A 24079-nucleotide genomic window follows, 5' to 3' on the forward strand; every position below is an offset into this window, starting at 1 on the left:
TATCGATTTTCTCTTTATGGGTCTTCTACTGTCATACTTATTAAGACAGGCAAATGTGTCCAGTGTTCAGTAGTGTGACAGGAAGTCTCATAGCTGCAGGATAAACTGCCATGTCCTCCCCGAGTATCCATTTTTTTCACTGATTTTAGGGAAAATGTGTAATTTATCTGCAAATTAATTCAAAGCATATTTATATTAAATAAAACATGTTATTCATCTAGTAGATTTCAAAGACATTTCTTGCTTACAGTGAGTTCCCCTAAATGAAAGTGTTTACTCTCCTCTGTATTAGGGCTTTTTCATTCACCACTCAGAGGCAGCCTTCTGCTACTTCTTGTAACACTGTCATTCGCTGTATAGAATGGACACAGCAAAGGCAAGGTGTGAAAACAAAGACAAACCTATCTATAAATCTGAGGAGTATTCTTGAGGGGCTTAGGGGACAGAGGTTTTTAATTTAATCCTGAGCTTTTCTGATTTGGGGATTTGAGATCTGGAACACATCTTGGGCGTTAGATTGGGCACTCTCCTAGTTAATTTGTGATTTAAAGCGATGATCTGAGGGTATCTGCTGAGGGGAGAGGAATATGTACCGTTGAGCAGAGCAGTAGTGGCAGAGAAGTTTCTGTCTCCTTACTGGATTCTAGTCAACTGCTTAGGTACACACACCTGCTATCCTCCCAGTGTCTGAGTTATATCACTCAGCTGCTTTTACTGCCCAATGTGCAGTCACCACATGCACGCAAAATTTCATAGGCGCCAAACTAGGACTCCACCTTGCATGTGAATTACTTTGTTTGAAGTTGGCCACGATCTGGTTTATTGACCCGTGCAGTCTTTTCAACATTTCCTTATTGTGCACATGGGTGGGGCCAGAGACTTTCTGAACTGGAAGACGTTGAGCCCAGTTATTTGGAACCTAGTGCCTGGTTCCAAGCATCAGGGAAATGTGAAAAGAGCCAGAAAGCCAGGGTAGAGGTGAGGTTAGTTACGACCCACAACTGCGATCCCATTCAGGGACCTTGTAATGCTAGGGCCTTTCAAGGGACATAAAACCAGACTCCTCAAAAAGCACCCCAATAGGTTTCCAGAAACTATTTATCAAAGCCTTTGACCGAGGCCACGTGATGCACAAATTTGGAATTCAGGGCTTTCTCCTAATGGAAAGGTCAGCCTATGGTTCCTGCCAGCATCCTCGGGTACTACTAGGATTCCTGCGAGATTCAGAAGGGTGAAGGAGAGGACATAGGGTTTCCGTGGAGGGTAAAATGGTGAAGTGCCCCGGCCGCCGCTGGCCCGGCCCCTCCACGATCCAGCCTTGCCAGGGACATGCCAGGAGTGAAGCACCGGTACATCACTCCCCCTCCTGAGGCTGCATGTCAGCCCCAGCCGGAGGCGGCACAGCACAGCAGCCGGGCCGGCGCCTCCGACGCCCCGCCCCGTCGTCGACGTGGGGCGGGGCCTGTCGCCAGCGCCGCGGGAGCGTCGCGGGCTGACGTGTGACGCGGCGCCCGCCAGGGGCAGCCCCACCACTCCTCAGCGGGGTTCGCCTGGGCCCGCCCCCCGCCCTCCCGACCCGGCCCTGTCAGATTGTGGCGGCCGGCCGCGCGGTGCGCTCTTTCCCTGTAGCCCGCGAGAGGCGGCTTTTGCGCGGGCACACCCCCACGTCCCTCCAGCGCTGCTGCCTCAGCTCCGCTCGCCTCTGCTCCGCCCTACCTTCCGTCGCACGCCCGCGGGGACATGGCACACGCGCAGGCACGCTTCCCCAGCGCCCGGGGCTCCGGGGACGGCGAGATGGGCAAGCCCAGGAAGGTGGCTCTCATCACTGGCATCACGGGCCAGGTGAGTGCGGAAGCGGGGGCCCGAGCCTGTTGTCGCGCTGCCGGGGCACGTGTGCGCGTCGCCCCGCGCTCGGTGTTGCCAGCGTTTCCAGGAACAGCCTCTGGGCGTCCCGGAAGGTGTCTGTTGCCCGAGAGGTCGGAGACGATGGAGCTTGTGGGGGGTGTGCTCAATGCATTGAATGTTTCTGGTCTTCCCCTGGGGCGTGGGAGCGTGTATTCTGCATGGGATGTGGTCCTCATAGCTGACCAAGACTATCGTCTCACATGTCGGACAGGCAACTGGAGCCCTTGTTTTTCCAAGCCCTCTAGGGTGCACTTGGCATTTAGTTCTTTGCGGATCCTAGTGCCTAGTGTCCGGGAGCAAAGGGACCGTTGATCTGTGAATGTGTGTGTGGAGTCACCTTGCTTTATCTCAGCGTAAGGGCTGCTTTACCTGCTAACGTTTGGGAGGCAAGGAAGGGAGTTCCGTGCTCTTTTCGTTCCACCTCGCCAGATTTCCAGATGGAGAAGAGAAAATAAAGTAGTGCTATGGTCACACACCAGGAAATACTTTTTTTTTTTTTTTAAATCATACGTTACAAAAACTTTTTTTTAATATCATGAACTTCTGAAATTCATGTTCACACATGCTAGGGTTCCAGTTCTAGAGAAATGAGTTCTTTGAGTGAGGTCCTGAAAGCATGGCTAGTTTGCGATAGTCACCTCTTAGAGGTGTTGCAACAGGTAGGGGCCCACCACTGTGTCTTATCAAGCTGTGCTGTTTTCGATTCAGTGGCAATCAAATAATTTTGCCCACGTATTTTTGTTGGAAAAATGTGATGTCTGTGCCCCTGGAGATCTGGTGGTGGCCAATTATTACTCTGAAATAAAGATGATAATAATAGATAACACATATTCTGCTTATTATGTTTCAGTCACCTGACTAATACTAAGTCATTTAGTTTTTACAACTACTTTTTGAGGGGGTATCCCCTCTTTATAGATGTGGAAACTGTAGCATGGGAGTTTGATTTGCCTGAAGTGAAACAACTAGGAAGTGTCCAGTTAGGATTCAAACTCTGTTCTCAAAAGCTTTCTGGCATTAGAAAATAAGTTGAAATTGGCTAGATATAAAGCCAAAAAAGATCAGACAACTTTAACTACTGGATACCTGATTAATTTTTGGTTATTCATGCATCTTAGTTTGTTTAAGGTAATTACAATGAACAAGTGTTTGAAAAATGATAGCGGTAGTTAGGTCGAGGATCTAAGGGTGAGGAAGAGAACCCTTAAATTCAGTCAAGGGCCTACATACTGTCTATCCTTTTCTAATGCTGAGGACTCCTCTGCAGATGGTTCCCTTTTTCCAATTTCTTAGACTGGATCTGAACCTCAGTGTTTACTAAGCTTCCATGAGATCTTGATGGTAAAGTTTTTTCATAGTATCATGAAGAAATTAGTTAAATTGTTAATGTAACTATTCGTATGGCATATGGCTTATACCAACTTAAGTGACCAGCAGTATTACGGTATTTAGAGCTTTGAGCGCAGTCATTTGGTTGGTACTGAGTGGTGAGGGCTGGGCCACGCCCTCTCCCCTCATTTTGTCCTGTAGGCTGTGGGTGGTGGGGTCGGGGGTGGGGGGGGTGGGGGGAAGGTAGTCTTCCTTAAGCACATGTTCAGCATGCTGCTCCCTGACCCGATGTTCTTGGCTCCCCATATCATTTCCAACTTTAAAACTCCTGCTTGAGTTTCAGTCTCCGTTTAGCCTCTGAACCAATGTTTCCCACTTCCTTCCAACATCTACCCTCTGCATCACCCCCTTACTTTTGGGGTGTTGTATTGGCGTCTGTAGCCCCTGGCACAGTGCTGAACTGTGTAGCTGCCACATGAATCCTTGCTGTTGGAACTTACTGCTCTGCTATGCTTTGCATTTACCTTCTAGGACAGTGACTCCCAACATGGGTCTCAAGGAGGTTAGTACGAGGGTCTGAAAATCCATACCTTATTGTTCGTTAAAAAATAACATTGAGTGAGAGCTTACTGAGCTACTCATTCTGCTAAACATTTTATGTATCTCTACCTACGAGGCAGGTACAGTTTTTATTCCCATCTTTTTTATTTTATTTTATTGGGGAAAGGGAACAGGACTTTGTACTTCCAGGACTTTTTTCCAAGTCAAGTTGTTGTCCTTTCAGTCATAGTTGTGGAGGGCGCAGCTCAGCTCCACGTTCAGTTGCCGTTGCTGTTGCTAGTTGCATGGGCCACAGCCCACCATCCCTTGGATGGAGTAGAAACCGGTAACCTTGTGGTTGAGAGGATGCGCTCCAACCAATTGAGCCATCTGGGAGGCAGCTTAGCTTAAGGTGCCATGTTCAATTTTAGTTGCAGGGGGCGGAGCCCACCATCCCTTGCGGGAGTCAAGGAATCCAACTGGCAACCTTGTGGTTGAGAGCCCACTGGCCCACGTGGGAATCCAACCGGCAGCCTTCGGAGTTAGGAGCATGGAGCTCTAACCGCCTGAGCCACCAGGCTGGCCCCTTTTATTCCCATCTTATATCTGGCTAAGTAAGGTTAAATATGTTCCCTGAGAGTGCACAGCTAATGAGTGTCAGAGCTGAGATTTGAACTGAGGAGTTGCTCTAAGCCATTTTGTTGTACTGCCCCTGTGGTAAGCTACACACATTAAATTACAGCTTTGTGCATGTTTGGCGGGGGGGTGGGGTGGGGTGGGGGTGAGGTGTTAGTGGTGGTGGTGAAGGGAGAAGGAGGGAGAGAGATTGAGATTGTTGTACTCCAAGAAGAGATCTCAGATTCAAGAAGGTGAGGTAGAAACTACTGCTCTGGCCCTAGCTCTATCATGGCAGTTGTGCCAAGATGGGTTCCTAAATGGGTCGTTCTAAATTCCCACTTGAGAATGAGTGCATCTCTAGTATTTACCGTCATTTTCTAGCTTTCTTCCTCCTCCTTGACACAGGAGTTGTGTATCATTTTCCAAAGTTTTTACCTTAGAAAACCAAGCTCTGTGTTCGCATTGTTGCCTCTAGGCCCTCTGCCAGGCATCCCCAAAGTTCACCTCCATTGTGTAATGATTTTTGTAGTTCTTTACTACACCCATGGAAATGTTCTTTGAATATTTGCACCTTTTTTGTCATTGGGGTCATTATTTTGTGACTGAATGTCCTCACAAGTCTTATTCCTTTTAACTCAACTGAAAGCCTCTTCATACTCTGACTAATCCTGCCAAATGCAGCCATTCCAGGAACTTACTTTGTATTTACATATATGCAGTTCCTGTTGGCTGCATAGATAATTAATATATCTTAGTTTGGTTTGTAAACTGCTTTAAGATGGAAGCCTCCTTTTTAGCCTGTTACCTGCCACATGATTTCACCCAGGGGGCTTTCAAAAATGCTGACTTACTCTTCCCATTAAGACAACACATCTTCACTATGTGTCTGCAGTGGGCAAGGCTTGTCTTGATGCTGCTGGGAATATAAAGATGTACTGTCTGCCCATTAGGATCTCACAGTCTTTGAGGAGCATGAGACAATGCACATGAAAAAATTAGTATTGGGAAAGTATGGTAGGGCCCAAATGAATGGTCATTCTGCCCCAGGCTCTGGGAGAGTCACTGAATGCTATAAATGGTGGGGGCCGTGTCCTGGGTGAGCAGCGTGCACAGGAGCACAGAGAAGGGAGAGTTCTGGGCGATGCCGAGGACAAAAATAAATAGTAAGAATGAAGAAAACTAATTTATAAAATTATTTATACCCTCATCTGGGGCCTGTCTCATCTTCTCATGTAAGAGGATTGTCGGCAGTGGACTTCACTCTGAATCTTCCTCAGTGGGATTTACAGTCCTGGGATGAAAGGTTTGGCGTAACTGGAAATGAGAAAGGTATCTTGAATACTGTCTTACTCTGATCAAAGACAAAGTTGTGTGGTGGAGGCATTTTTTTTTTTTTTATGTCTTTATATTACATGTTATTAATTGATTAACTGAGGAAAGGGCATGGCACTGAGAATCAGAGGCTGGGTTTTAACACCAATTAATCGTGTAGCCTTAATTTTTTCTGAGTCTGTTTCTTAATCCACAATGAGAAGATGATCTCTAAGTCTGGTCAGAATGTAAAGGGCAGTGATGTTAGGATTGAACACTAAATTATAAATGATAATGTGCAAAAAAAATCTTATATTTATATTTAAGCAGTGCAGTCATTTAATATCGATTTTAAAGTTATGGCCAATAGGAGGATTAAAAAAAAATGAAATCAGTGAACTATTAACGTTAGTAAATTTATAGTGAAGTGTGTAAACTAAGAAGAAATTCAAATATAAGTTGTATTTTGCCAGAATTTGTAAAGTTAAAGTGAAAAATTTGAGCTGTCTGCTCTTGTAAGTTATACCAAATGAAATGATTTTTTGCTGAGGAAGGAGTTTTAAATTCCTATTGTTTATTTTCTTTTGATTGAAGTATTAAAAATATAAGCATCTGTGTTTTGAGCTTAGTGTTTAATAGTTGAGGTTTTATTTATTTAGTAAATATTTGCTGAGATTTATTCTATGCTGAGCGAGGTGCTGGGGATATAGACACCAGCAAGACAGACATGATTCTGTCTTCAAGGAGCTGACAGTCTAGTGGGGGACAAGCCGTTTTATAGCATGTTCAGTGCTATGGTAATGATAAATGAGTCACTGAATCACAAGATCACCCCTTATGTGAGAATGCTCTAAAATAACATGAATTCAACAGGCTTACTGAGCATTGCTTACCTTAGATATCTCGGGTGGCGTATGCCCTTGTATTAAAAGGTTTAATTGTGAGGCGTGTTTGTAGGAAGCTGAGCTGCCTGAGGACCTCCTGTATGCTACTTTATTCTTTTTTTGACATGGAAGTCTTTTGCGTAGTTTTGTATTCTGTGAAGGATGGTTAAAGATGTTACTAATTTCATTCTCGTTGTTCTGTCTTAAGAGCTGTATGGTATTTCCAGCCTTTAACATTTATTCCAGTTGGAGACCCTGCCAGTTCCTTGATCGGCTATATTTATGTCTGCACAAGGGAATCATAGCCCAAGTGAAGAAGCATTGGTGACTTTGTGATGACATAATGTGGGGGCAGGTCAAATGTTTCTTTTCTGCTGATCAAATTTGAATTGAACAGAACATTCCCAGTTCCTAATTCTGAGTTAGTGTCAGCCAGGGAATTAATATTTGTTTTAGAATTTGGTGACTAATTTTTGAGCCGGTACAGTCATGTGATAATGAGGGGGATATGTTCTAAGAAATGCCTTGGTAGGTGATTGAGGGGATGTGTGAGCATCAGAGAGGATGGTCACACAGACCTAGATGACACAGCCCACTACACACCTGGGCTCAGTGGGCTAGCCTGCTGCTCCTGGGCCATCAACCCATACGGCACGTTACTGTACAACATGACGCGAGATGAAATCAAGCACAAGAAAAATGTGCAATCAAGAGATGTATGAGGCTGCTGCCAGTGTTAACGGTATATACTGTTTTACAGCCAACTTTTTTATAAGCGGAAAGAGTACACTGTAAAATAACAATAAAAAATACAGTGCAGTAAATACATAAACCAGTCACATAATGGTTTATTATTGTCAGGTAGTATGTGCTGTACGTAATTGTATGTGCTGTACTTTTAAACAACTCGCAGTGCAGTAGTTCTGCTTACACCAGCGTCACCACAAACACGTGAGGAGTGCATCGCATTATGATGTTATGATGGCTGCAGTGTCACTAGGCGATAGGAATTTTTCAGCTCCGTTATAATCTTAGGGGACCACTGTAGTGTATGTGGTCTGTCATTGACTGAAGCATCATGATGCAGTGATGACTGTATTGTAGCCAGAGACTTAAGAGTATAAAATCAGGTCACTTTATTTTGTACTGGAATATTAAGCATTAATTTGAACCATACATTTGAACCATGAAGCATATATTTTTAAATGTTATGTTCACTGTAGTATTTCCAGCACTTAATATACATAGTGTAAGCCGTGGCATCTGGCCTTTGGGAGCTTACAGTAGATAGGGAAGGAAAACTCATGTTTAGGAACCCAGAGACAATTATGTGCCTATGGCTTTTAATGGTAAGAGGTCAGTGAAAGAGAAATGGCTGTGTAGATTGTAACTGGGTAAAACTGAGGTCAGTGGAGACTAGTATAATTGGAAAAGCTCCACGGGCTTGGTCTTAAGCGATGGTCAGATTTTGAGAGGGGAAGTGGAAACACAGGAGAAAAAGTGTCCAGTATATTTGGGGTGTGGAAAGGTACTGAGCTTACCGCAGAAGGTAGCATATGGGTAGAGTACTGGGAAAGAATATGTTGAATGTCCAGAGCATGGAAGGCCTGTAAAAGCAGATAGGGGTGCTTGAATTTGATGAAATAAGTAGTGGGGAGGCAGAGACATTGGTGTGACAGACAGAGCCCAGTCTTGGGTCTGGCTGAAACCTGGGCTCAAATCCTGCGTTAGAGAAAAGTGCATTTAAAAATGTCTGCCACTTACTAGCTGAGTGTCCCTTGGTAAGTTACTTGAACCGTAGCTTCCTCTTTAACATGCAATGAATTATGCCATATCACAAATTGACGTGGGTTAGATATGATGATTACAATAGTGCTTAGCACAGTGCCCGGCACATACTGTTTATGAAATATGTATAATAAATTATTTATTATGTGTAATAAGTTTTCAAGATGGGGAGGAATGAGAGAAGGCTAGGTAAGTGGTTTGTGAATGCAGTTTGGTATAGATACACAGAATGAATCTGACTAATAAAACAATAGAGGCAGGAAGACCTGTTAGGAGCCTATAGATTGTGGTGATGGGAAGGTAATCAAAGAGACAACAGGACTTTGTGATCAGTTAGGTATAGAGAGTGTGAGAAAGGGAAGAGTTGGAGATTTCAAAGTTATTTTAATTTTGGAGACTAGCTGGATGTATTACCAGGACCAGAAATGCAAGCACTGGGAAGGAAAACCAGTTTTTTGGGTAAAGTAGTGAATTTAGTTTTATTCCTCCTGAGTCTGAGGTGAGAGATCATGGCCGTATAGTCAGGCTCTTACAACGACCTGGACAACACCTGTGGAATGGGAACGTCCTGTATGTGTTCATGCTACTCTGTGGTACCCTTCACCAGTCCTCTTGCCCCATCTCTACAATTGTCTGTGGCTTCCTCTTCTCTGGCACCAAACCCAACATTTTTCCCTTTAGTTTCATGATTGCAGTTAACCAAGTTATTCCAGTATGCTTTAATCCTCCCTCCCTCTTTATTTTTATTTATCAGTTATTTAAATTTACTCATGCTATGCCCTAAACTACGATCCCTCCAACTTTCAGCTTGTCGCCACTTTCTTCCTCCTTGAGAAATTTTGGGAATTCCACATTTCTAGACTAATTGGAAGCCAGGTACTCAGTTCCACGGGACATTCTCATGGGATCTCAGTACCTGTGAAATGACTGACGCTTGCTTAGAAGATAACCATGTGGGATGAAAAGCAGATCATCAGTAACATCCTTGGCAGTGGGGCACACTCATGTGCCCAGCTTGGTCTTTGGCAAGCCAGTAAGCAGCTTTCTCAGCAAATCTTGTTCCTTACCGTAAGGAGTAGTAACTCAATTGTTTGTATAAATCACTAATTGAAATGACTGATTTTCAGGATGTTGTTTTGATGGTCAGTTCCACAGAACGGAGTTCCACAGAACTGAGTTCTGTACAACTGAGGTTAGATGATTTTATGCTCAGTGACTTTGCTGAGCCTTGGGGCTTAGACTGGCGCTGAGCTTCATCAAATAAGTAATAAGCCATCAAAAGGTTTTGAATAGAGAAGTATGACAGAAGTTTCATTTTAGGATATTAATTGGGGGAGGGGTGGTAGACAAAACAGTTTGAAGGGTAGCTACAGGAAAAAAGACCACTTCTTTCCTAAGTGCAGGTGTGGGAGATAAGAATCTGAACTAAAGAGAGAGTTACTCATTCACTCAAAATATTACGGAGCACGTAATAAAGAGTCCATCATGCAGCAGACAGGAAGGAAACAGAAAGATTGTGAGAGGAGAATCAAAGGACTTAGCTGCTGATTGGCTTGTTGGCTTGGGGGGACTAGGGAAGAAGTGTGTCTGTCTGTGCTCGATGCCAGTGACATTCAGTTAGTGTGTCCCGAGGACAGGGACTGTGTCTCACTGCTGTGTCTGTAGGGCAGTGCCGGGAATGTGATGGGCTCTTCGTAAATACTTAGTAAATGATATCTGGAGTTAATCTCTGCTTTGTAAAAATCCTGGATGAAATGTTTACTGCATCAAAAAAGCGCTGGGGATGTAGGTGTGCAATATATCATACTGTACAGCAAGGGCTGACAAACTTCAGCCCGTTGGCAAAGTGTAGCTACTGCTTGTTTTTGTAAATAAAGTTTTATTGGAACACAGCCACACCTATTTCTTTACTTAGTGTCTGGGGCTGCTTCCACACAGCGTTGAAGATGTAGCTGCAGCAGAGACTGTGCAGCTTGCTATGCCTAACATGCTTTTATCTGCCTCTTCACTGAAAAAGTTTGCCAACCTTTGCTGCTCAGACAGACAGTTGAATTGCTGTGGATGTAGGTATCTCCAAATGGGAGAATATGGAGACAGAAAGAATGAGGGTGAGATGGAGAAAAAAATGTACATTTTAGGATTGGAAGCGCTAATGAGGGAGAGAGAGTGCAGAGTACAGAGTAGTAGCATGAATCTGAGGAAGGACAGAAGTATTTGTTTCTGGTGGTAAAATACATCATAAGATCTACCGTTAGTAATATTTAGTGCATTCATAATGTTGTGCAGCCATTACCACTATCTAGTTCCAGAAGGTTTTTATCACCCAAAAGGAAACCCTGTACCCATTAACTGATCGCTCCCTCTTTCTCCCTTTCCCCAGCCCTGCATTCTGTCTCTGTGGATTTCCCTATTCTGGATATTGTATATAAATGGACCATGCAATATGTGGTCTTTTGTATCTGGCTTCTTTGACTTAGCATATTGTTTTAAAGTTTCAACCATGTTGTCGCATGTTATCAGAACTTCCTTATTAAGGCTGAATAATATTCCATTGTATGGATGTATACCATATTTTGTTTATCCAGTCATCTCCTCTAGGATATTTGGAATATTTTTGTCTTTTTTTGCTTATGTGAATAATACTACAGTGAACATTCCTGTACAAGTATATGTTTGAACACCTGTTTTCAGTTCTCTTGGGTATATATTTGATGTTGAGCACCATAAAAGATGCTCGCTAAGTATTAGTTGGTTGGTTGAGATTTCATTTTTGCCACTTCCTTTGGCTTGCTGGGCAGACTCCTTAGCCAATTTTCCTACCTCACAAAGAATACCAGCATAAGCTAATAGAGTCAAGATCCCCAGGTAACCCTTACAACTCTGGTTTTGCAGCTGTCTGTAGTTTCTAAGTGTGCTTGGAAAGAATATTCAAATTATTGTTGTGTTGGTTCAACCTTAACTTGGGTACCTGAAACTGAAATCAAGTTTTGGGGAGCTTGTAGGTGGTTTTGACTTGATTTTATGAGGTTGGTCAAGCCCGGGTATATGGGGGAAAAAGTATTGAGTGACTTTCTCCGGGGTAAATGGGAACATTTGGGGGTTTGTTTTTGAGGGGACATGATAATACATAATGGATTTTTCAGAGTGTTTTTGCTTTCCTATATTTAAATATAAACCATGAAAAGGAAACATAAAAGTTGGACAAAATTGAACTGCTTCTATTGTTGTTTTTTGTTTCAGCTTTTTCGTGGACTGTAGTGTTGTTTTCATTTAACCCCTTCTTACATGTTGCTATTTTGAGTAATTTAGGAAGTTCTGAATAATTTTAAATTGTAGAGTATTTTCTTTCCATTAAGTTGTATTTTTATCTTTACTAATGTTTGAACATACAGATTTTAACCCATTTAAGCATTGTCAAAAGTTTATATTATTGCCAGAGTGTTATTATGGGAATTTTGATTTTAATTGCTAAAAACAACAGATTATATTAAAAGGAATTCTTTTATCAAGACCAGGTAAATGAATGGAAGTCCAACTGGAAATCTTAGAAGATTCTCTATGTAGGGCACAGTGGTTTGTGGAGGGCTTTGGGTTGGGCCCAGGAAACCTGAAATTACTACTTAGTTCTTTGAGCAATGCAGATCACTTAACCTTTGTGGGCTTTGGTTTTTCTTTTTAAATATACATTTCAGGAAATAAATGTGAATACATACGTAAGACATCTGATTTTTCCTTGTGCTTTCCTGGGTTAAAGTTTGCAGCATGTATAATGGAAACTAGAATTTAGTAGGGCCTCTTCCAATGACGGCTGTAGGAACGTGCTGCAGAGGCTGCTCCTTGGGGCTCTGGGATAGGATGGGCCCTGAGGTTTCCCAGGTTGAGCGGCACAGCAAGGACTGACTGGGTGGGTACTGTTTTGTCTGACTCAGGCCAGGTAGAACAGCCGAGTCTGCTTTGAAAGTTTATTTTATCTCTAATTTGACAGCTTTTATTTTCTATTTAGTAGTTGCAATCAGATTGTGTTAATATGCAAATACCCAGGGGTGCCAAAATATGTCTACAAGGGGACACTTTGGTCAACATTGCTCAAGCGGTAGTTCGCAGTAATCGACGTGTCTGGACGCTGATGAGAACCACTTTGAGCACCTCTTGTCATTGCAGAAGTCACACTTGACTTGTATTCATCTTTTGTTATCGGTATATATTGAGTACTACAATTTTAATAGTTTTCCTTTCTTAAAATGTGTATCCATTTTTTTTTTGGCATCCTCTGTATTTTCATCAGGGATGATTTTGGCAAAGTATCCATTTCTGGTATGATAATCCTGGCTTTGGAATTGAGAGGTATCTTGTTAAAGGAAGAGGAGAGCCAGATAAACATGGGTTTGAATCCTGACTTCAGTCCCTACTGGGGGCCACTGGCAAGTTTCTGCGTGGCTCCACCACTCCTACCTGGCTGGGAAGTGCTGAACCTACCGCGAGTGCTGTGGCAGTTAGTTTAAAGCTGCCCTGCGCAGTGACACTCGGGAGGTGGGAGCTTCACAATCCTAGAGGGTCCTTTGCTTTCTCCATTGTCTAGGACAGGATTCAGACCGCCCCTTATCTCCTGCCACCTGATTGGCTTATGTCACTGCTCCCTCCCCACTTCTACCCCATCTGCCCTGGAGCCCCCAGCTAGCAGTCTGCTACTGGGGCTTCCTCGTCCCTCTCTTCTCCCCTGCCTCCTCCCCCATTACACATAGCCGCGGAGTTTTCCTCAGGAGCCTCTTTCTGCTGTTGTTGCTAGTAGCCTGGCTGTCCCATTCCACCCCGCACTGTCGACTAGAGCCCCTTACCCTGTTCCTTAGACATCATACGTGGACCGCCAAATGATGAAGCTGTCAGCAGGGTGTGGGCTGATTCTGAATGGCCCAGAGGAACTCCGCAGCTGCTCAGTCAGATCCGAGAAAGCCACCCGTGTATAAAGCACAGGAAGGACGACTGTGAGCACGAAATTTGTGTTCAGCTGCATGCTCTTCCGATGGAGAAATGGGTTGCACGTTTCAAACAGCTGATTTGCAAGTGTAGTTTTGGCAGGATTTGTGAAGCATAGCCCTTTGATCAGGTAGTATTACCGTGCAGAAGCCCTCCAGATGGGGAAGCACGGCTGCTATGGTGTGGGGCAGGGCTGCTTTCCTGGCTACATTCTGCCACAGGGGCTTCTTTCTCTTAAATGCACTTTTTCCTGTTCAGAAATGGGCTCAGCTCTGTAGAGAGGCTTTGGAGTGGACAGGGAAGGAGGGAGAGCTTATAAAGCAGAAGAGGAAAGGGAGAGAGGCAGAAGGCACAGAAGTGCCGAGAAGCATAGGAGGCTGGTGTGGGCTTTTAGTGGCATTTCCCACTGTAAATAGATCATTTTAAATCAGTGATGAGATGTCAGAAAACATTTTATACTGAGTGACATTTGAGTTAACATAGCCTTGTTGCTTATATCCAAGAGAAGCCAAGCACAAACAGGTACCTGCCCTCCCTGTTTCCTTAGGAAAAGTGCTGAAGGTGAATTGTGCCTCTGCTACTATGGGGGTAGATATTTCCAGGGTTAGCACTGGCAATTGAAGTTGCTGCTTGCGTTCTTTTTCTTTTTCTTTCTCTTCTTTTTGCTTGCTTTCCTTTTATATTGTGTTTCCCAATGTAGATGCTGCACAGGCCTGGGCCATGCACCGGAGGAAAAGGGTCGCGGGGCAATGCCTTAACTCTTACTGAAGTGCAGGGGTGTGCGCATTTCCCAGGTTGCCAGAAAGTTCTGCTCAGAGCTGGGAATGTGGAAACGGGTGGGGGCCTCCATTTGGGGAGCTGCAGGTAAGTTCCCGGCAGCTGTACGCACGCACGTGGCAATCTGGCCCTGCCTTTTTCTTGCTGGCGTGGCCACTGAGATGCAGCTGCCACTGTGACCGAAGCTGCACCTGTGCAAAACAGCCCCTCATTCTGGAATCCCAGCCTGTCCTCACTCCAACCCCGATTCATCTGTCACCTCGGTCACTGCATGCATTTTGGTATTTCCTGCTGAGGTTTCTGTTTTCTCTATTCACTCTCAAGGAATTACCGACATTGTCACCAGAATCAGCTGTAACTCCAGACTTGGTGTTCTGTCAAAAGAATACTTTGTTTTTCTTTTTGGTGTTTTGACCTTCGATTTCAGTCCTCTTCAAAGAAATTCACCTTTGCAGCTGAAGTAGAAACTGTCGGTAAAGCACAGATAGCTGACAGTGCTGGTGGCACTCTAAATAGAATCACTTGAGCAGCTTGAAAAAGTCTTGGTTCTTCCCTGTACCATTTAGTGGGTTTAGGGCGGGATGTCAACTTGGCTGTTTTAAAAATGTTCCCAGTGATTCCAAAGTGGGTTCAGGCAAACTGCTCATTCAAGGGGGCTATGGTAGCGACTCAAAATGATTTTTTTCCTTAATGTTTTCCCAATTATTAAAAATAATAATACATGTTTACTATAGAAAAATTGGAAAGAATAGGAGGGTGTAAAATATAGGCAAAAGAAAACAACCAACATCCATGATCACACCACTAGAAGTAACCACTGGCAGCAGCGTTATCTTTTTCCCACTGTTTTGACTAAACTGTTTGTGATTTGCTTCACTGCTTTTCAGCAGATGTTATTGGCCTGGAATAGGATATGGATTTTATAGTGTAGCTGGAATCTTTCCGGAAAGCTTCCTTAGGAGTCAGCAAGTACTGATCGAGTACAAGGGACTGTAGGAGATTGTAGAGCACACGTCTGGATTCAGGGGTGAAGAGAACCCCATCTTCCAGATTTCTAATCATGTAACTCATGTGGCACCTCTTTAGCCTCTGTTACAATTGTCATGGACATCTGCTTGTATATTTTAGTTCAAATGTTATTTGTTTTTTATTGGTTTTATATTTTGAGTGAGATGATGTAATTCAGCGGAATAAATGCAAATTGAATTAGAGTTCAGGAATTTTTGACACGGTATATGCAAAAACAAACAATTCCTGTGACACTGATTAAAAACCACCATTACAGATACTTATGTTTGATTGCTGCTCATCCTGCTCGGGAGGTTGTCCTTTACCTTTGTTGTTGGGATTATTGCTCTTGGTGTATTTTTCAGTTAACTGTTGTTAATGATATCTCTGTGGAAGCACTTTATTACCTTGGTTTATTCATATTTAAATTTAACTGTAACACATAGTAATGACAAAGTTTAGTTGTACTTGAAGCAGTTCAGAATAGGCCTCCCCAAGATGTGCCGCTTTGGCCTGTGAGCTGAAGGCAATAGAGACCCTGCAGGCTCACGAGAACCTTTCCCTCTCCCTGAAAGAACTTAAATTAGCAGCAAGAAGGTACAAAGTCCTTGGAGGAAGCATGCAAATATTCCATTGTAAACTAATCAAAGGAGAATAAACCAAGAGTTAATTACTGCCTGGCCATTCACTCATCCCTTCCTTTTGCAATCATGAAACCTGAGAATCTAAATACCAATCATTACTTGAAATAGCTAAGTTTATTAAATTCTAGAAAGATTTCATTTGTGCCTTACTGTAAAATTATTTGCTTTATTAAAAATATTAATTGGTATAAAAAACAAAACAAAAAAAAATTAGGGGCGTTGTCCGTAACAAGTTACTGGCAGAGGTGACTTTTTATGACCTATCTGTAGGGCAGGCAAACTTCTAATCACTGAACACCTGCTCTGCTTATCTTCCTGTGATGACCTTCTGAAGCCCCAAGGAGCCTCCCTCATCCTTGCTCAGAATGCCACGTACACCTTTTCCCTTTCTGTCTCTGAACCTCTCATGTGTGGGGGGTCTCACTCGCTCCTGTTTGCGGTGTTCCCATATGTACATATGTAATTAAATTTGGTGAACTTTCCTTGTTAATCTGTCTCATGTTGATTTCATTATTAGACACTTGCCAAAGGAACATTGGCAGGTAAAGGAAAGTTTCTCTCCCCACACTTTTATTATTGTGGACAGTTATATGTTAATCTAACTCCTAGATCCGGCTAGTGAGCCTGATCTCACAGGTCTCCTTACAGCTCTAACATGTTCTTTCAGAATTCCTGGACTGCATTTTGGGGCACTGCTGTAGAGGAGACTAACCTCACAGGTTTTACATTATTTCTACCCAAGAACCAGGACTTGGCGCCCAAGGCCAGTTCTGAGAAGAATCCAGTACGTTGTTGGCCGATGCCTAGAATGGGCGAGCACTGGGCCTGCTCTCTGCCCTAGGTGGGTGGGACAGAGCCTCCTCACCGGGCTCAAGGACCAGCTTCTGTCTGCATTTCTCAGTGGATTTTCTCTTGAAAGTTGGTCTTGTGTTCTGCAGACATGGTGAAATGTTGGTGAGCACTAGTAAAAAAAACAGCACAGGGTGTAATCTTGACTGCTAATCTGGCTGGGTGTCATCTTGTAGAAACTGCCCCGTGTGTCATTATTTGTTTTCTCTCCCCCTCCTTGTTGTTTCCTCCTCCTCCATTTTTTCTTTAGCCATTTTTTTCCTTTTCTATCCACCCCCTACTTTGTCACCCCTTTTTCAGGTTAGGCCTTGAGGGCTGAGTGTGGGAACAGGTTATCGTCTGGGCACAGAGCTCACAGGCTGGGAAGGAGGAGTGGGAGGAAGGCTGTGATGGTGTCCCTGCCCTCCTCTGGTCCTGACTGATGGCCTGTAGGTGGCAATTGTGCCCCAGGGGAGTTTAGAAGGCGAATAGTGGAATTATTTAAGTAGCTTTGGAAGGAGCATTAATGATGTTTGTAGGTCATGGTTCAGATGGAAACTGGTCCATCTGAATCCACCCCTCTTGTTTCACCCTTGAAGCATTTCCTTAGTCTACTCTATGTGAGGCTTTTGCAATCATCCCCTTCAGGTCCCTGGCTTAATGTGTAACTAACATGCTCTTCTACGTCCTTTCTGCGGTGAGATTGATCGTCAGCGTTGGTCTATAGCAAACACACTGATCCAGATGCAAGCAGGAAAATCCGAGGGTTGGCACATGATTCGTGCTTCACACAGAGTGGCACGGGACCAACCAGGATGTAGTGCAGGGGACAGCCGTGGACGGGCGGGGGCAGGGCTGTCACTAACAGGAGGAAAGGTGAGGTGGAGGGGCCTGTCGTCAGTCCAGTCAGTGTGCTAAGGCTCCGTGTTAGCCTCAGGCAGTGTCGGAACTTGTGCAGACATACCTGTGTTCAGGTGCCGCTTTCCCAGTTCCTATTCTGTGCTTTGAGGAAGGTATTCAGCTTCTCTGTGCCTCAGTTTTCTCTTTTGTAAAATGGGGATAATAACACTACCTACCTCATAGGGTGAGGGTTAGTTGAGATAACGCATGGGAAGGACAAGTGGCTGGCACATAATAAGTACACATTGATTTTCTGCTGCTGACTGTTCTCAACATTTGTCTTGCCCCAGAATTCTTCTCCTGAAGGTAAGCCATAATTTTGAGGGCAGTACTCCACTAACTCTTCTTTTCAAGGTCCAAATAAACATGTTTTTATGAAGGTACTTGATGATAGTCAACAAATGCCGTCCTCATGCTTTTTTTCTTTCTCAGCCTTTCTGAGACACAATACCAAACTTGTACACAAAATATTTCTGACCGCTGATCCCTTTTGCTCCTGTAACTACAAGCATATGTAAAATAGTTAAAACTACTCCATACAATTTTTAGGATAAATGAATTTCTCCTGTAAGGAGTATCATTAAGATCTTTTAATCAGCAAGCAATTTGTTGCAAATTGAAAATAGTTCCCAACTTCTTGGTGTGTAGCAAGATTTCCAACATCAGACGGTAACTGAAAATGCCAGTTGTCTGAGCGTCGTACCCAGAGGTCACTGTTGCCCTATAGTCAGCAGTCCGCTTTAGAGATCCCTGAAGTGCAGCTAAATTAGGGTGAACTGTAGTAATCCAGCCTCTGTGGCAGTAGGGACAGACCATTCTGGGGTCCCCCAAAGGGCTGTGGGAAAAGCCGTTCATCTGATTATTCCCGCAGACTTTGTTTCCCAGTAAGTGCCCTCAGCCTCTATATCTACTTTCCTCTCTTACGTACTGTTTAGCTCACTGTACTTGATTGGTTTCCTATCACACCCTACAACCTGCTTATCTACGCTCATCAAGGACATTTCATTGCTGACTCGGTGTTCCTTCAGTCTTTGTCTTGTTTTCTTGGCACTGGCTGTCACTGCAAGGCACCATTTCTTGATCTTCTACCCTCTTCTCCTTCTGCCTCACTGTCAGAAGGGCCTCTCTACCACCCCTCTCTGTTTCCTCCCACCTTGGAAGGTTGGTGCATCTTAAGACCCCCTTTCTGGCTGTCTTTTCTACCCTACGCACTTTCTGCGCCCATAGCTGCAGCTCCTTGCCTGTTGTGAGCCCCACAGCACTGTTTCCAGCTCAGATTTGTTTGCTGAGTTCCAGACCCTTTCTTCCAAACGCCTCAACATTTCAGTGTAGGTGTTTCATGGGTGTCATCTTCTACACCACATGTCCAGCGATGGATTTGTTCTCTTACTCCCTCCTACTCATTTCTGTTTATTCTCATCCTAATTCAGAGCAGCATCACAATCCATTTAGGAGCCAAAGTCAAAAACCATGGAGTAGTCTTATCGTCATCTTCCTTCACGCTCTTGTCTTTACTAGCAGGTCCTGTTGATTTTACCCCCTAACATAGTTTGCATAGCTATTTCTTCTGGTCTTCTCGCTGCCAGAATAGGTCACCTTGTCCTGCGTGGGCTATTGCAGTCACCTCCTGCCTGGTCTACCTCTAGTCTCTCCTTGTTTCATTCATTTGCTGCTAGTGACTTGTAGCTGAAATGACCTTCTGATACTGTCACTCCTCTGCTTACAACCCTCAGTGGCTCTGTCTTGCTCCAGGGAGAAGGGTGAGCTCCCATTGGCCAGTCCCTGTGGCCAGTGCTTCCTGCCTTCGCAGAACTGCCCCCTGTTCTGTGTGCACCCAGTAATCCTGACCTCTGGGAACTCTCCAGGTCATCATTCGTCAGCGTCTCCAGAGAAACAGCACCAACTGGCTGTGTATTTACAAGAAGAGATTTGTTTTAAGGAATCGGCTGACTCGTCATCATGGAGTCTGATAAATCCAAAATGTGCAGGGTAGGCTACAGGCTGGAGAGCCAGGGAAGAGCTGAGGCTGCGTTGTGGGGCCGGCGGCTGTCCGGGGCAGAGCCCCCTCTCCTCAGGGCTGATGCCTTTGACTGAGCGGACGGAGTCCAACCACACGATGGAGGATAAGCTGCTTTATTGAGTCTACTGATTGCAATCTTGATCATCTGAAATATTCCTTTGTGGCATCATGTAGAGTGCTGTTTGACCAAGTGTGTGGGTACCATTGCCTAGCTAAGCTGACACCCCATTAACCACCATAGTATCTTTCTCAACTTCTCGTAGTCTTACCTCTGACCAAACTGCCCCTTCCACCCATCGTGGTGCCCATGACCACCTGGAAACTGCTGTACTCAAGTACTCAACTCTCAGCCTGCCCTGACCTTTCCAAGCAGTACAGCATTTCCTCTTTTTGTTCCTGATTAGCTGGCAATTACCTCTGCTACACTGTTATTTCCTTGTTGATGTGTTTTCTTTACTTGCTTGTTGTCCCTTACAGAATAAAAATGCCTCAGGGACCAAGCCTCTGTTCTGTTCACAGACCATGGTTTAAATGTATGATGCGTGCCTAGTAATTGTATAATGAATGGAAAAGTTTAGGCCAAAGGATCTGATAATGGAGCAGTTGTTGAGAAGGAAAGCAGAGGTTTGGGAACCATTTTGAAACTAAGGAATCACCAGGCATAGCATCACTGTGAAATCATGAGTCCCCAAGGGTGTGTTTATAGATGCCCAGGGAAGTGAGATGTCCCCTCGGCTCACATCGTGCGTTAGAGTGAGCCTCTGAGCACCAAACCCAGTCCCAGCAACTTCAGTCAGTGCTGAGGACTTCCTGAGAATTTGCAGCTCTGATACTGGCACTCTGACAACATGTAAAAGCTGTCACTTTTCAGCATATTAGATGCTTCTTGCTAATCAACTTCTGGCAAGTGAGCCCTGTCAGACACACGTCTTTCTTTTGCTTTTCCCTTATCTTAGATCTGACTGCAAACTAGCCAGAATAATTTAGGCAGAATTACTGTATAATTTTTAATTTCTTATTTAAGAAAGTCTATCCCTTTGTGACCCTTCAGTGTTCATTTTCCCTTTTTAAAATTAAATTTATTAGGATAACATTGGTTAATAACATTACATAAATTTCAGATGTACAATTTTATAATATGATATCTATATACTCTATTGTGCATTCACCACCCCAAATCCAGACTTCTTCTATCACCATGTATTTGACCCCCTTTAATCTCTTCTTCCTCCCCCCACCCCCCTTTCCTTCTGGTAACCACCATACTGTTGTCTATGTCTAAGAGTTTGTTTTGTTGATTCATTTGTTGCTTTTTGTTTTATATCCCACATCTGAGTGAAATCATACGGTTCTTGTCCTTTTCCACCGTATTTCACTTAGCATAATACTCTCAAGATCCATCCATGTTGTTGCAAATGGCAGTATTTCATATTTTTTACGGCTTAGTAGTATTCCATTATGTATAGGTACCACCTCTTCTTTCTCCAGTCATCTATTGAAGACCACTTTGTTTCCATATTTTGGTTTTTGTGAATAATGCTGCAATGAACATAGGGCTACATAGGAGGTGTGATCGAAAGATACAGTGAATGTTTAAATTTTAAAAAATGTAATACAGTAAAAGACTCATTGCCTTTAATCCCCCTCAAGATAATCCCCCTCTCTTCGAAAACACTTTTCCCATCCTTCTTGCCACTTTCTGAAGCAGTCCTGGAAGTCCTCTTTTGTGAGTGTCTTTATATCATCCTCCATCATGACAGCGCTCCGTGTCACACATCATTCTAGTATGGCGATTTCTGTCAAATAACAACATTACAGTGTGTCCTCATCCACCTTACTCACTGCATCTGATACCATGCGACTTCTGGCTCTTCCCCAAAGTCAAAATGACCATGAAAGGAAAACATTTGAATCGATTCAGGACATCAGAGCAGCCATGGCAGTGCAACTAAAGACACTCACGAAAGAGGACTTCCAGGACTGCTTCAGAAAGTGGCAAGAAGGATGGGAAAAGTGTATTCGAAGCGAGGGGGATTATCTTGAGGGGGATTAATGGCAATATGTCTTTTACTGTAATAAAATTTTTAAATTTAAACATTCACTGTATTTTTTGATCACACCTTGTATATCTTTACAAATAAGTGTTTTCAAGTATTTTGGGTAGCTACCCAGAAGAGGAGTTCCTGGATCATATGAGGTCTGACTATTAAGTTCGTGAACTTGTTGCAACGATGTTGCTAATCTTTTTTGATATGAGAGGGATTTTCATTATGAATTTGTACCAACTGGACAAACAGTTAACCAGGTTTACTATTTGGAAGTGCTCAAAAGGCTGCGTGAAAAAGTCAGACAACCTGAACTTCTCACCAACAATTGATGGCTCTTGCATCACGACAATGCACCAGCTCACACGGCACTGTCTGTGAGGGAGTTTTTAGCCAGTAAATAAATAACTGTATTGGAACTCGCTCCCTACTCACCTGATCTGGCCCCCAGGGACTTCTCTCTTTACACAAAGATAAAGGAAATATTGAAAGGAAGACATTTTGATGACATTCAGGACATCAAGGGTAATACGACGGCAGCTCTGATGGCCATTCCAGAAAAAGAGTTCCAAAATTGCTTTGAAGGGTAAACTAGACACTGGCCTCGGTGCATAGCTTCCCAAGGGGAGTACTTCGAAGGTGACCATAGTGATATTCAGCAATGAGGTATGTAACACTTTTTCTAGGATTAGTTTGCGATCTTAATTGTCTGACCTCACATGGTAGCTCTGTTCTTAATTTTGAGGAACCTCCATACTGTTTTCCATAGCGGCTGCTCCAGTCTGCATTCCCATCAACAATGCATGAGGGTTCCTTTTTCTCCACAGCCTCTTCACCACTTGTTATTATTTGTCTTGTTGATGATAGCCATTCTAACAGGTGTGAGGTAGTATCTCATTGTGGTTTTGATTTGCATTTCCCTTATAGCTAGTGAAGTTGAGCACTTTTTCATATATCTGTTGGCCCTTTGTATGTCTTTCTTGGAAAAGTGTTCAGGTCTTCTGCCCATTTTTTTCAGTCAGATTGGTTTTTGTTGTTGAATTGTATGCATTCTGTATACCAGGGGTGCCAAGAAAATGTATACACATGACTTGCATTCATCTTTTGTTATCAGTGTATATTGTATAATACAATTGTAGTACAGTTTATTTCCATCTTAAAATGTGTATACATATTTTTGGCACCTTCTGTATATTTTAGATAATAGCCCCTTATTGGAAGTATCATTTGCAAATATCCTCTCCCATTTGGTTGGTTGCCCTTTTGTTTTGTTGATGGTTTCTTTCACTGTGCTCAAGCTTTTTAGTTTGATGTAGTCCCATTCATTTATTTTTGCTTGTACTTCCCTTGCTTTTGGGGTCAAGTTCACAAAAACCCCTCTGAGACCACAAGGTCCATAAGTTTAGTACCTATATTTTCTTCTATGTATTTTATTTTTTCAGGTCTTATATTCAAGCCTTTAATCCATTTTGAGTTAACTTTTTGTGTGTGGTGTCAGATACGTAGCAGTCTTGTTCCAGTCTTTTGAATGTGGCTGTCCAGTTTTCTCAACACCATTTATTGAAGAGACTTTTCTTTCTCCATTTTGTATTTTTGATTCTTTTGTCGAAAATTAATTGTCCTTATATATGTGGATTTATTTCTGGGTTCTCAGTTTTGTTCTTTTGGTCTGTGTGTCTGTGTTTCTGCCAATACCATATTGTAATGATTATTATAGCTTTGTGGTATTGAAATCAGGGAGTGTGATACCTTTGGCTTTGTTCTTTCTTTATAATGACCCGGCTGCCTCTTTTACGGGCAGTACCAAGTTTCCTGCTTGTCCTGTTGGCAGGTCCTACCAATTTTGGTTTCTTTTTTGTCTCTTATGCTGTATGGCACATTCCTAAAGTAAGTTTTTGTTTTGTTTTTGTTTGGGACTACAGTAATGTTGTGTAAGACTTTCTAATTAATTTTTTTACTCATTGTAAAATTCGCTAAGGTCACTGTTAAAGTAACATTTTAGATGATACTTTTTAATAATGTAATATTATATTTAAAGGAACCCGATGAATATAGAAAGGTAAAATACAGTGGAAGTCAAACGGGTGGGTAAATTGTGACATTAAAAATGAGAGTCAGAATTCTAATGTGAAACCAGGCATGATGAAGCTAGGAGGCTAACTACACACCACAATTCTATACATCCTTTCTTAGAGGAAGGCTGCAGGTTTTTAAAGCTTTATTGCTACCAAACCAAAGAGGGAAGTACAATGCATAAGTTATGGTATTTGAAAAAAAACAGAAGGTAATTGGGCTGCTCAGGAGCAGTGTTTGTTGTACAGAAATCAGAGTGAATTTATTTATTTATCTATCTATCTATCTATCTATCTATCTATCTATCTATCTATCTATCTATCTATTTATTTAGGATGGGGAACAGTGTGTATTTCCAGGACTTTATTGGGGAACAGTGTGTTTTTCCCAGGACCCATCAGCACCATTCCATGCGGGAGTCGAACCGGCAACGTT

The 24079-nt window shown here is 43.2% G+C and overlaps 1 protein-coding gene across 5 annotated transcripts in view; it reads left to right on the forward strand.

Annotated features, from left to right (window-relative positions):
- Nucleotides 1–1502: 1502 nt before the first annotated feature.
- Nucleotides 1503–24079, forward strand: part of GMDS (GDP-mannose 4,6-dehydratase) — a 649100-nt gene continuing 626523 nt past the window's right edge. For 2 of the 5 annotated variants that reach the window (XM_074335314.1, XM_074335317.1), the window contains exon 1: nucleotides 1542–1842. In XM_074335314.1, the coding sequence (XP_074191415.1) occupies nucleotides 1741–1842 (102 nt within the window). In that variant the 5' untranslated portion in view covers nucleotides 1542–1740. Of the gene's footprint in view, nucleotides 1843–24079 lie in introns of all 5 variants that reach the window. The other 3 variants (XM_019752387.2, XM_074335315.1, XM_074335318.1) reach the window with 3 other exon arrangements.

Source organism: Rhinolophus sinicus, linkage group LG06, assembly GCF_036562045.2.
Source record: "Rhinolophus sinicus isolate RSC01 linkage group LG06, ASM3656204v1, whole genome shotgun sequence".
NCBI classification, from domain to species: Eukaryota; Metazoa; Chordata; class Mammalia; order Chiroptera; family Rhinolophidae; genus Rhinolophus; species Rhinolophus sinicus.